This window comes from Symphalangus syndactylus, chromosome 9, assembly GCF_028878055.3.
Source record: "Symphalangus syndactylus isolate Jambi chromosome 9, NHGRI_mSymSyn1-v2.1_pri, whole genome shotgun sequence".
Taxonomy (NCBI): Eukaryota; Metazoa; Chordata; class Mammalia; order Primates; family Hylobatidae; genus Symphalangus; species Symphalangus syndactylus.
The window spans coordinates 84,856,619-84,870,566 of record NC_072431.2 but is presented as its reverse complement, the minus strand read 5'-3'; the positions used below and the strand labels follow the sequence as shown (position 1 = coordinate 84,870,566).

General features: G+C 48.1%; 1 protein-coding gene across 1 annotated transcript in view; it reads left to right on the top strand.

The window, feature by feature from the left end:
- Window positions 1-13,948, top strand: part of ADCY1 (adenylate cyclase 1) — a 144,036-nt gene that overhangs the window by 109,347 nt on the left and 20,741 nt on the right. Inside the window, exons 12-14 of the mRNA XM_055293209.2 lie at window positions 1,041-1,130; window positions 1,927-2,180; window positions 2,508-2,634. Of these exons, the coding sequence (XP_055149184.1) occupies window positions 1,041-1,130; window positions 1,927-2,180; window positions 2,508-2,634 (471 nt within the window). The remainder of the gene's footprint in view (window positions 1-1,040; window positions 1,131-1,926; window positions 2,181-2,507; window positions 2,635-13,948) is intronic.

The following is a 13,948-nucleotide window of genomic DNA, read 5'->3' as shown; positions in this document are numbered from 1 at the left end:
TGTTTGAGCCTCACGCCGCTGCAGAGCAGCGGTTCTTCTGAGATCAGCAGAGACCATTGGGTTAGTGAAATACCCAGTGGTCTCTTGGGACTTGGGAAACCTAGAACTGGATCCCAGATCCATAACCCACCAGCTGGGTGAGCTGGGACACACTGCCCTGTCCTTGTCCATAGAAGTGATGCCGGACTGGGTGGATTTGTGCTACCTTTTTCTCAACTGTAGAGCGGAGTTAGTAATGATCTGACCTCACGTGGGGGTTAAAGGAATAACCGTGTAGCCCGCGAAGGGCACCCCAGCTAGTCAGGGACTCTAGCAGGGTGAGTTGTTTCTGTAAGGTCCCTGTGTATTAATTTTAGTTTATATTTATACTTTCAGAAGTGTTAAGTATAAAAAGGACTTCTTACTTTTATCCATGAAATCATTTTTTGAAGACTTCAAAATGTCTGTATAATACATAGATTTAAAATAAAATTTCTAATAACTTAAGAACTCTATAAAACCTACATGAACAAAATAATACAATTTATTTAGAGCATATCAAAGAAGACACGAATGGAAATTTGTACCATTTCTGAAATGGAAGAATTCAATATAATGAAAATACCAAGTTAATCTATCCAGTTAACTTCAGTGCCAATCAAAGTTACAATGCGGGTGGAAGGAAGGGAAGTATTATTATTTGTAATTTAAAGACTTCAGGTTTCTTTTTTTAACTTTGGCAAGCTTTTCACCTGGGAGAATAAACAAATGAAAAAAAGCCAAGAGACATGTGAGGAGGGTGAATAACGGGTGTGGACCTAGCAGCTTGCAGGTCATCTGCACATTCCGCTATAGGAAGTATTAACTGTGCATGTGAATCGCCTTGGTAATCAGAGGGTATTTTCTAAATTAACATTTCTTATTCAGTATTTTCCAGGGTGCCTGACAATTCAGATTCGCGAGGGTATTTTCTAAATTAACATTTCTTATTCAGTGTTTTCCAGGGTGCCTGACAATTCAGATTCGCGAGGGTATTTTCTAAATTGACATTTCTTATTCAGTGTTTTCCAGGGTGCCTGACGATTCAGATTCGCACTGTCCTGTGTATTTTCATAGTGGTCTTAATCTACTCAGTAGCCCAAGGTTGTGTGGTGAGCATCTCCAGCTTGCGGCATGCACTGGGGCGGGAGAGGGCATGGCATGGAGGACCAGCCCAGAAGCCAGGACCCGGGGCTACAGAGACAGGGAGGTCAGCAGAGACGTCAGGAACAGGCATGGGGCCCCAAGAAGCCAGGGAACAAGATACTTTACTTAGCAGAGGAAAATGCAAACTCTCCCTGGTGAAAGGAGCCTGGCTTCTCCATAGAGTGCAGAGGACAGAAGCAGGGGTGGAAAAACAGCACAGAGACGGGGCAGGAGGAACAGGATGGAGCTGGGGGTTGGAGTGAAAGGATGGAAATGGGCGGGAGTAACAGGATGGAGTTTGTAGTGGGAGTAACAGGATAGAAGTGGGGCAGGAGTAACAAGATGGAGCTGGAGGCAGGAGAAACAGGAAGGAGAGAGCTGGGGGGCAGGAGGAAGAGGACGGAGCTGGGGGCATGATTAACAGGACAGAGCTGGAGGCAGGAGGAACAGGATGGAGCTGGGGCAGGAGTAACAGGATGGAGCTGGGAGGCAGGAGTAACAGGTCAGAGCCGCTAGGCTGGGGAGCAGGCAGGGCTGATCCCACCTGGTCCTCCCTGGAGCCTCTTGCCTGCTCTGGCAGCCAGTGGGGAGCCTTGAAGTGCTGTGAGTTGCCATGAGGTCTGTGGCTTGGTGTGTTAGCACTGGGGGTGGGTCAGAGCAAAACCTTGGGAGACCTGCTTGAAGAGGGACACCTGAGCATGCTTAGGGGCTGCAGGTCTTCACCTGCCCTTCGCTAAGCTCCTGTGACCCCTCCCTTCCCAGGTGGGCTGCCTGCCTTGGGCCTGGAGCTCCAAGCCCAACAGTTCCCTGGTGGTCCTTTCATCCGGGGGCCAGCGCACAGCCCTGCCCACCCTGCCCTGCGAGTCTACACACCATGCCCTGCTCTGCTGCCTGGTGGGCACCCTCCCGCTAGCCATATTTTTCCGGGTGTCCTCCTTGCCAAAAATGATCCTGCTCTCTGGGCTCACCACATCCTACATCCTCGTTCTGGAGCTCAGCGGATACACCAGGACTGGGTAAGTGTGTGGCTCCTCGAGAAAAAGGCCTAAGCAGCGCTACTGAATCTGTGTATACAGATATGCACTATAGGCTTCTGAGTCCAGAACTAGTCAAGATGAATTCTATGCACAATTTTTAGTTTGGTGGCTGCTTCTCTTCAACCCAAGTTTTAAAGGACTCAGATTTCCCTATGATAAGTGACTCTTGGCCAAGGTCAATCCCAGCAAGCTGTTTTTTGGGTGTCACCACCTGAGGGTCACTCTGAATGGTTCTTGGGTTTGGTGGCAGAGTCTTGCCCTGGAAGCTCGGCACTGACTTGGCTTTTCTTCCTCATATTCCCTCAGGGGTGGTGCTGTCTCTGGGCGCAGCTACGAGCCGATTGTGGCCATCCTGCTCTTCTCCTGTGCGCTGGCTCTGCATGCCAGGCAGGTGGACATCAGGCTGAGGCTGGACTACCTCTGGGCTGCACAGGCAAGACGAGCCCTTTCTGCTTCCTGGGGGTAGGGTATTTGGAGGAGGAAGAAGGCTTCAGCAAGCATATGACAGGGGCTGCCACAGACACCCACACGCCATATGGCCCTCGGAGGGCCCTCCTCAGCGGCGTGCAAGCCAGGCACTGTCTGGGGATGGAGGAAACCTATGCTGGGGTGCTGGGGGATGCAGGGAGTGGGAGCCTTGCCTTGTGAGAAGACATTTCAGAAGGTTGTGGGGGTACATGTGATGGAGACCTGCCTGATGGTCAGAGTGTGGCTCTTTCACGAGGCAGTGAGTCCCCCGCTCCCTGAACAGCATGTGCAGTGGTGGTGCAGAGGGGCTCAGCCTCGGCAGGGCTGGACAGTGGCAGCAGGTCTCATCAGGGTCATTGGGAAACACAAGAAAATGCCAAAACTCTCACCACCTACTCCAAATTGAGTAGGTCAGCAGGTGGGGGCTGGACGTCTATATTTTTACATGTACCCTGGGAAATTCTGACGCAGGAGGCATAAGCACCTCTCTTTGGGAGACTCCATGGAGTAGCAAACATGTGAACTGGCCTCAGGCCCCAAACATCTGGGTACCAGGCTGGAGAGGAGTCATGCTTTCCTGGTCTGTAGGTGGCTTTCTGTTTGGATGTGATCCTGGCAATGACTGCCAGATATTCACCTTGAGTTCCTGCCGCGGAGCCATGGCAGGGGCGTACCTGTGTCCACCCCATGGCTAGGGGCCAAGGCAGCGTGTGGGTGCTGGTGTGAGCATCTTCACACCAACTCCATACTCCACAGGCCTCCGGGAGGTGAGGCAGTCAAGCATTTAGGGCCAGGCTACCTGGGTTCAAATCCCATTTGTGGAATTTGCAAACTTTCACCCTGGGAAAATTGCTCCTCCTAGGTTTCCTCCCCTGAAAACTGGGAATGAAGGCTGATGAATATTAGCTTTAGCAAGAGATGGTCTTCTTATTTTGACACCTTAAGAATAGATCTTCGCTGTTGGAGCTCTTTGATCTCATTCAGTCTTCAGAACAGCACTGCCTAGGGGCTGGAATTACAGACAAGAAAGCAGGGGCCACTGAAGTAACATGCGAGAGTCGGGCAGCCATAAGGTGGCTGAGCTGGGATCCAGCTGCCATCTGTGTGATCTTTGGGTAGGCTCTGAACCTGTGGAGAGAGCTGTGTCTAGGGCCAGGCAGGACAGGAGCATTTTCATCCTAGGCTTACTCTGCAGCCAGGACTGAAGGCAGGTGCAGCCCAGAGTTGGGGCACAGACACCAGACAGGCACAGCCCAGAGGGTGGCCAGGACCAGCTGAGGGCTCACTGTGGAAGCAGGACCAGGCTTGCTGCTGAAGTTGGGAAGCCTGTCAATTTTTTGTCCTTCTTCCTGAGGCTGACTGGGCATCAAGCCATGCAGTTAAGTGACCGAAACCCTGGTCATCAGTAGCAGGGGTGACAAAGGTTGGGCCTGGCATCAAGTGGTCCTCGTCCTGAATTCCAGCAACTCCATGTAGGGTCTGTGTGACTTCAACCAGTGATAGGTCAATCTGTCTTTCTGCTTCAGCAGTAAAATGGGGTGAGAATCCTAATTCAGGTGTGCAAGAAATAACTGAAATTCTCTTCCTGATGTCATTGGCCACGGACCTTGTGCAAAGTAGGTGCTCGGTAAGGCTGAGCAGCCCTTTGTCTAGCAGCCTGTTACTCTGTGATGAGCCATTTTTGGAGGGATCTCCTTCTGGGAGGGAGGGTTAGAGTGGGGTAAAGGGTAGGTGTGAGGAGCATCTGGAGGCAAGTTATCACTCGTGAAAAAAAGGAACACAATTGTTTCCTCTAGTTTTATTCGTCTGGAAAAGACAGAAGCAGCTCGGTGGGTTTATGTCAGCATGACAGGGCAGGATGCATATTTAAAGTGATGGAAATTATGTTGTTGATTTGAGTAAGCAAAAGAAAGAACATATACATACATCACACACACACACACACACACACACTGTCTATATGTGTATCTATATACATGTGCTCACAAATGCTTGGTGAAAAACATGGCTTATTTTTTCCTTCACTGCATAATAGCTTTATTGAGGTATATTTCACATAACACAATTCACTTGTTTAGTGAACAGTGGTTTTCAGTATACTCACAGTCCTGTAACCACCGATATTAGAATATTTTTATCTCCCTCAAAAGAAACCCATCCCCATCAGTTAACACTCCCCATTTCTCCTCAACCCCCAAACCCTAGGCAACTACCAGTCTACCCCCTGTCTGTGGATTTTCCCATTTCATTTATTCTTCAGCCTGTGTATTAAGTTAGTGCTTGTTCTGGGCAGAAGACATTCCTGTGTCCTACTAGATGGAGCTCTGAGCTAGCCTTGCAAGTGGGGAAGACCCAGATTCCCAAGGGACTCATGATCTGGCGCTGTCTTCACTGCATACCTGAATTCCAGGTTCTGGAGTGGGCAGGGGTTGCTGAGAACCCTTGCCCTTTGGCCTCTCCTGGGGAAGTGCTGCTGTGTGGTGCACTCACTGTCAGCAGGGCTGTCTGGACAGGCCCTAATTCCTGCTGTGGAGTGGGAGGGGTCCCTGGTGGGGGCATAAATACGTCTGCATTAAGCTGTTCTTGCACTGCTATAAAGGAATGTCGGAGACTGGGTAATTTATAAAGAAAAGAGGTTTAATTGGCTCACAGTTCTATAGGCCGTACCAACAGGCACCAGCATCTGCTTGGCTTCTGGGAAGGCCTCAGGGAGTTTTTACTCATAGCAGAAGGCAAAGCATGAACATACACGGCACATGGTGAGAGCAGGAGCAAAGGATTGGGGGGAAGGTGCCACACACTTCAAAACAACCAGATCTTGTGAGAACTCTGACTATTGCGAGAAAGGATAGCACCAAGCCAGGAGGGATCCGCCTCCATGACCCACACACCTCCCACCAGACCCCACCTCCAACACTAGGATTACATTTCAGCATGAGATTTGGCGGGGACAGATGCCCAAACCATATCAACATCTGAGTCTGACTTATCACCAGAGGAGTGCAGGCTGTGGCAGGAAGTGAGTCCTCACACCGGAAGGCCTGACTGCAGCCACAGTGAGGAAGCAAAGCCAGGCATACTGGGGAAGAGCCAGTGTTTCTCTGGGCCTTGTACGATGCTTCAGATTCGGCTATGGAAGGATGAGGGATGGGGTTGAAGGGAAAGGGATGAGGAACATGGCAGAAAGAGGGAGTTCTTCAGCAAAAACTGTGAGAGGAGTCAGAGTCCAATCACAGGGACCAGTGCTCCCTCCAGGCCCCCTGTGGGCACTGGAGCTGCAAAGGGAGGGCGATAGGACCCCGATCCCTGTCTCCAAAGGTGGTCTGACAGTGGAGTGTGACACAGAGCCTCGGAGGCAGGTGGGAGCCCTGTGATCCACAGGGGCCCTGAGGAAAGCAACTTGCATGGTCAGGGGCTGGCAGGAGGGCACCTTGGAAGTGGTTGTGTGGAGTCTGGCCACAGTTGGCCATCAAGTGAGGGTGCAGTAGTGGAGGTAGAGTGGGTCTCCAGAGGGCTGTGCATGTATCACAGCCTGGGCTGAGAGCGGAGGGCACACTCTAAGGGGGTGAGTTCAGGAGCCCTTGGACTATTTGAAAGACAGGGGCAGGCACAGGGCACCTCCAGGCTGGTGTGACACTTGGGGCAGCCACAGTGGGAACGGGCCCTAGAACCAGGGAACAGAGAGGGCTGCCTGATAGGATTCACCACCTTCAGCTGAGAGACGCAGCCGGTCTACAGCAACCATGCAAAGAGGAACCGGGAATGCTCTCCTCCCTCACTACTGGCCCCTGCTCCCGCTTCCCATTGGCCAAACCTGGCCGGAAGTAGGAGGCCCAGGACCCTGTTGGTAGAGTCCTTGGACTGGCCTCCCTGGAACAGAACCGGTGGGGAATGAACTGCAGATACAGCACGTACCTGCCTTGGAAGGGAGATCTGGCCAGCTGCAGTTTGCTAAAGCCACACCAGGTAATGGGAAAAGAGCCTCTTTATGATGGGCTGTGTTGCTGAACTTGGTCTTAGTTTGGCTCCGGCTGGCTATCCAGGGTGATCCAGCTGGCTGGTCTGGGAGGATATGTTGACCCAGCCGTCAGCTGGCCTCTCTGGGTTCAGATCTTTTAGTTGCAAAAACCTACTCAGAGCTTGAGAAGAATGGACTTGGGATGAGCTAGAAAGACTGGAACAGCCCAGGCCCATGAGATCTGGGGTTTCCAGGTTATTTACTAGGGTGCCTGGTTAGCTCCTCATTCTCAGACAGCAGAGTTGGGCCTTGGCTATGACTCTTCCAGTTGAGGGACACTTCTGGGAGAGACATTTTCTCTCATCTGGGTTGACATGGCTTTTTCTTGGCTTTGGTGTTCTTTGAAATGTTATTAAATGCAGTATTTGACCCTGCCATGTCGTTCTCCATCCAGTGATATCCACTAGCAATGCCCAATGAGCATAACAGTAATTTTAGGGCTAGAATATGCATTCCTGGGCCTTGGGGCAGCCTGGGCAAGTCTATGGATCCTTGTGCATGTGTGTCACAAGAAAGGGTTGCTCACATGGAGTACACTGCCATGTTTGTCCACAGATAGGTAACAACAAATGCCACCTGCTTTCCTATAACCCTAGCAAAACACAGAACTTTGTAGACTTTGCCTGTTTTGCCCTTGGACATTTAGGTATGTAGTACAAACATTAGAGTGCCTCAAACTATTGCAAAATTGCCAGGCCAAACACTAGGTAGGTTAATTATTTACAGAGACTGGATTGATTGTCCAAACCTGCACAAACAGATAGGCTTTTCCCTTGGGAGGCATCTTCAGCCTTTTCGCCTGTAAACTCTTGTATGCTTTTGTTCCAGTGTCATTTCTTTCTTTGTATTCAGTAGATAATCATCATGGGAATTATAATTTCAATGTTTATGCTATTTAGTATAGAATGCAGTTAAAATAACTTATTTCTCTACCAATAAATGCTTAATTCAGTGGTAATTCCCATTTTGCAGTTGCCATTATTAACATTTAGAGGGAAGGTTTCCTAAGATGTGGTCATGGCACAGACATGGAATTTCTGGTGGCAGAAGCTAAGTTAGGGACCTGGTTCCACCTCTTACTCTGGTCACTTGTCTTCTCCACACATGTGACAGTGACACTTGTCTCTCAGGGGGTTATGGAGGAGTTTATGTCATATAAAGCCATGGTCATCATGCTTTGTGGACCCTGAAATGTTGTACACTTGTTAGTCGTCATCTTGTTCTCTGTTACTGGCCATAGGTTTCACATCTGGCCTTTGGGTGAGTACGTCCTCGCAAACAGCTTTTATGGAGGGACAAATGGTTCCAGATGTATCCCAGCTGCATCCTACAGCACACTTCTATGGAAACCCTTGAGGAACCAAACCTTGGTGCATAACCTCAGGACCCTACATCCATCAGGCCCCACGCCCACTGGAAACACACCCTTTGCCCATCTGAGAGTGTGCACTCAACCTCTGGCATGCATCCACTCTGTACCTACGCACAAAGTGTTACCACCTGCCTCCATCCAACAGGTGCTTATTGGGCACCAAAGTATACCTAATCCTGTGCTGGGGATGCTCACGTGGTTGAGGTGTAACCCCTGCCCTTGGGTGCTCACGGGCTCTTAAAGGAATCAAACACAAGCCACAGAAAATTTCAGTACAGTGAAGGGCGTGCCATGTAAAATGTAGACAGGACCCTGACCCAGGCAGGTGGATGTGATATCATTTAAATATAATACCTCACCCCTGAGGCTTAAAGGATGAGTAGGAATTAGCCAAGGGAAGGGCAGAGTGCTAGGTGGGGTAAGTGTGTCTGTCTCCTGAGATGCTTGTTTTTATTGTTATTTTAAAAAATCAGTTCATAATACTGTATTGTGTACTTGAAATTTGGTAAGATAGCAGATTTTAAGTGTCCTCACCCCTCCCCATCCCAGACACACACAAATGGTAACTGCGGGTGGTGATAGATGTGTTAAGTAATTTGATCGTAGTAGTTGTTATGCAATGTATACAGATAGGAAACCATCACATTGCACACCTTGGATATATACAGTTTTTGTCAATTAAATATTTCAAAATAAAAAAATACTAAGCTCACAAAGACTTACCAAATCTGGATCTCAAGAGCAAGAAATTAAATGTTGGTCAAAGGAAAAAAAGGGTCTTTCAGTAATGTTAGAGGGTAATAAAGGGGTCAATTTATCAAGAGGACATAGTCCTAAACATTTATGTACCTAAAACAGATCATCAAAATACATAAAGTAAAAATTGATAGAACTGCAAGAAATTCTTCTATCTATAATTATAGTTGGAGTTTCCAACATTCCTTTCAAAAAGCGATAGAATCACTAGACAGAAAATCAGTGACAGATTGCAACACTTAAGAACACTGTCAACCAACTTGACTTAATTGACATTTATAAAACACACCATCCAACAGCAACAGAATACACATTCTATTCGAGAACACATAAGTATGAACAGTACGGCAAGTCTCAAGAAATTCAAAAGGTTTCAAATCATACAAGGCATGTTCCTTAACTACAATATAATTAAATTAGAAGTCCATAACAGAAAGATCTCTGAGAAATCCTCAGCTAAAGAGTATACTTCTTAATAACTTTTGGTTCAAAGAAGAAATCAAAAGGAAAATTAGAAAGTAATATGAGCCAAATGAAACTACATATGAGACCAACTTTTGTGGGGTTCAGCTAAAGCAGTACTTGGAGGAAAATGTATAATACAAAGCACCTATATTAGAAAAGAAGAAAGATCTCTCTCAAATCACCTTAAGAAGCCAGAAAAGAGGAAATTAAACCAAAAGTAATCAGAAGAAATTAAATAATAGAGACCAGTTTCTATAAATGTTTAAGGAATAAAATAACAAGAAAGTATTATGATCAATTTTATCTCAATAAAATTGACAACTTACAGGGAAGGATACAGATCCTTTGGGTCTTGCTTTTCACCTTTGTTAGGAAGAACCAGAGGAGCATTAATTCTCAGACTAATTTTGTCTACTCCTGAGGCAAAACCCTTTTCGGTACTTTACCTGATGCCTGGTGAATTACAAGGTTTTTTATTCTTGCCAGTGGATGCAGGAACACTCAGCATTGCATGAAGTTTGGGGTTTGTTCCCTACAGTCCTTTCCCTAACCTGTGCTAATCCCTAGATGGTTCTTTCTCTAGCCTTTGCTAATCAGTACTCAACTAGAGACTTGAAGAGACTGGAACACTGTCCTCTCTGGTATTTTCCCTTTGAACTCAAGCTGCCTGGGGCTTCCAAGCCGCCTAGGCTTGTCAAATCTGGGAGACCCCTAGGCTCCACATGCACTGCCTCTAGATGCGGCCTGGAAACTCTCCCAGCAGTATGCTGGGTCATTGTAGGCCTCATCACTCATTCCCATCACTCAAGGATCACTGTCTTTCATTGCCTCCTGTCCAGTATTTGGAAAGCTGCTGTTTTATATATTTTGTGTGGTCTGCTTGTTGCTTGTAGGAGGGCAAATTGAATCCCTGTTACTCCATCTTTTCCAGAAGTGGAACTTCATGTGGCCATTTAAGTGTCTTTGACCCCAAAACTGGTCATTATCCCCATGTAACAGGTGAGGGCCAAAGTAAATGGCCAAAGGTCAGAACCGAAATCTGCCAGACCCTAAATGGTCACTCTCATGGATGCCATGCAGAGCATGTCTCAGAAGCCTTCTCCTGCCAAGTTAAGTACCACCCAGAGTGGAATGGCATTCTGGTGAGAGCTGTCTGTAGGCAGAATCCTGTGAACACAGCCAAGAATTAGAAGTCCTCAGCTCTGAGGCCTGTGCTTCTCCCTCCACAGCACTCAAGATTTCATATGCATGTGTGGCTGGAGGGTTTCTCTGAAAGGTTAGATCTGGGTTAGAAGGACCCAGCATAACTTCAACATAGAGCAAAAGCTCCAAAGACCCCACAAGTTGCTTTCTGCCCACAGTGTGGACTGTTCGTGAAGAGCATTGTGGTAGCAGCGTGGCAGTCACCGTGCAACAAGAAAGAAGATGTCTGTGGTGTGTCTCAATGCCGTGTTGGGCTCGAGCACGTGAAGTTCACCTGCAGGCCCTAACTTGATCACAGCACAGTTTTGCTTATCTATGACCAGCCTACAGAACTCAGTTCTGCTAATGCAGGCACCTCTGTGTTCTTCCCAAGAGTGTGGAAAATAGCACCTCAATTCCTCCCTGGTTCGAAAAGATAGAGAAACGTGGTAACTCCAGACTTTCTGATGAGGAAATGGAGCCTTCTGCTTTAAGGCACCAGAGGCCGTCTGAAACAGCAGACCCACCGGACATCCCCTAGGACATCTTTCCGTCATGGAGTGTGGCTCCTTTGCATTTTTTTCTGTATGTGTGTGCAATGAGAAATCCAGATTTTACAGCCGTGGCTCATGCCTGTAATCCCAGCACTTTGGGAGGCTGAGGCGGGCGGATCATGAGGTCAGGAGATCAAGACCATCCTGGCTAGCACGGTGAAATCCCGTCTCTATTAAAAAATACAAAAAATTAGCCTGGCATGGTGGCAGGCGCCTGTGGTCCCAGCTTCTCGGGAGGCTGGGGCAGGAGAATGGCGTGAACCTGGGAGGCAGAGCTTGCAGTGAGCCCAGATCACCCCACTGCACTCCAGCCTGAGTGACAGAGCTATACTCCCGTCTCAAAAAAAAAAAAAAAGGAAAAGAAAAATCCAGATTTTCTGCAACAGTTTGTGTTACATTTATAATCACAAAGACCATGTTTAGCACAGTTAGTGTCCATGTGGAGTGACCGGGGCCACTCTTGCCTGGCTAGTGGTTGTGGAAACAAGGGAGCTTGTGCTGGCAACACGTGATCAGGGTCAGGCTCTCAGCCCTCCCCGGGACCTTTCAGCTTCAGAGTACTCCCCCGTAGGATGGCCTCCCTCACATTCTGAGTGGGTAAATCCACAGTGGCCTCCCCAGCTCTGAGGCCTGTGCTTCTCCCTAGACTCTCCTGCATCTTGCAAGTAGAGCAAAAGCTCCAAAGACCCCAGAAGCTGCCTTCTGCCCACAGCCTGCTCCTGCTAGTCAAGGGAGGAGAGGAGAGGAGAGGAGACTCGAGGAGAGTGGAAGACAGAATGTCATGAAGGCCCTGGGCAGGTGTTGTCTGCTCCTCAGAAAGGAGTAATTTATTCTAATTAAGGAGCTGAAGAGGACTTCCTGGAGGAGGTAGTATTGGACCAGGACTTTCACTGTGGCAAGAAATGCTGACTTTTCTGAAAAGGGTAATTTTGGTAATTCTCTGGTTTCAATGTCTGACATTTTACCCTGGAAACTTCAGTCACTGAAACTGAGCTTGATCAATTTCCAGCAGATCCTACCCCCACATTTTATATTGGCGTAAGTGGAAATTCAAGGCTAGGAAAGAGGACTCTGATAGGGCCTTCACTTCGTTAGACAGACAGGGCGTCTTCTGCTTATGGAGGCTGGATGCTATCTTCCCAGCCTTGGTTTCCCTCCGTGTACAGTGACGGTGGACCTCGTGAATCACTGAGAGCAGATCTCCCAGGGACAGGACCAGCTGTGCCCACTGCAGCCTCATAGCTTCACTGTTAGCAAGAGCTCTCTTTACCTGTTTTTTTTTTTTTTTTTTTTTTTTTAGATGGAATTTTGTTCTTGTTGCCCAGGCTGGAGTGCAATGGCGTGATCTTGGCTCACCGCAACCTCTCCCTCCCGGGTTCAAGTGATTCTCCTGCCCCAGCCTCCCGAGTAGCTGGGGTTACAGGCATGCACCACCACGCCCGGCTAATTTTGTATTTTAGTAGAGATGGGGTTCCTCCATGTTGGTCAGGCAGGTCTTGAACTCCTGACCTTGTGTGATCTGCCTGCCTCAGCCTCCCAAAGTGCTGGGATTACAGGCGTAAGCCACTGCGCCCAGCCCTCTTTACCTTTTAAAATGGCATCCCCATCTTGCTTCCTATCTGAAACACTGGACACAGCCCTGCCTTCAACTACTATGTTGACTCATCCTAAGAAATGAAGAACTACCAAGCATTTCAGCACAACAAAACTTTCAGCTCAGAAGCTCCTTAGAAGTAAAGACTTCATTGTCAGAAACAGAGCCAGCCTCTGCATTCACCACCGCCGGTCCCAGCATTTCTGTGGGGGGTGGATGTTGGATAGTCCTGGTTTATTCGAGCTGATTTGCCCTCCAGCTTATGAACTCCGAATCCCCCAGCTATGACATCGCCACAGCCTCATTTACACCACAGGGCCATGGATGGGACAAACACATCATGAGGGCTGTGGTCTGCCTTTTTATTTCTTGGAAAGAGAAATGCAACAAGATGCTAAGTATTTTATAGAAAACCACACATGCATGTGTGCATGCACACACAAACATACACACACACACACACACACACACCACTTACAGACTTCTCAGGGCAGTGTGGAACATGTACATGTGACTGCCTGCATCCACACATTGTAACTGCAGCATTTGAAGGCTTATTCTCTCATTTTCTAATAAAGATCAGGGATAACATTTTTAATTCATTGAATTGTTCAAATTTAAAATTATGATTTCTCTTTAATGTAGTAGAATAACGTAAGTCACATTTCTCCTCATGAAGCCTTAACTGAAATGCATTTTTGATCTAAAAAGGGCTTTTCATCTGTCCTGTGCTAAAAGGGAAGTGGGGCTGATTGGAGCAGCAGGCAGCAGAGGCCTGCGTGAGAGGCCTGGGTTTAGGGGATGGCCACCTGTTGCATTGGCAGGACTTGATGGATCTGAAGTGCTGAGTTGGGTGCCAGGTGAACAAAGATGCTGAGTTGGGGGCCCTGTTCAGATTAAGAACACCAGCACCATACTCAGCCTGCCCCACGCTGTAAACAGTGCTTGTAAAGTCTTGTGCTTTGGCTGGAAAAATAATTAGTGAAAAGCAGGCATGTGTTCATGTTATGTGGTCTCTGAAGTGGCCTCACAAAGCTAGAGTCCCCAGTGGGGAGCTGAGACCTCTCGCTATGCCTCACCTTCCTATCAAGCTGGTCATTTTCATGCATGACCATGGTCCTATGGTTTGAGAAGAACACAGAGTAGGGGCTGGCACCAGAGTGACCCCTGGTAGGCTCAGGTTCCGTGCTCACTACAGCCACTGAATTGATAGAAAAAAACTGGACAAAATAAAACTGAACTGTCACTGTGTGTTTAAAATACAGTCTTTTGATCATACAGCCAGCTGAGTACCAGCTCATGGTGGGAGACCTAGGGAGTTTGCTGGGAGCCCTGCAT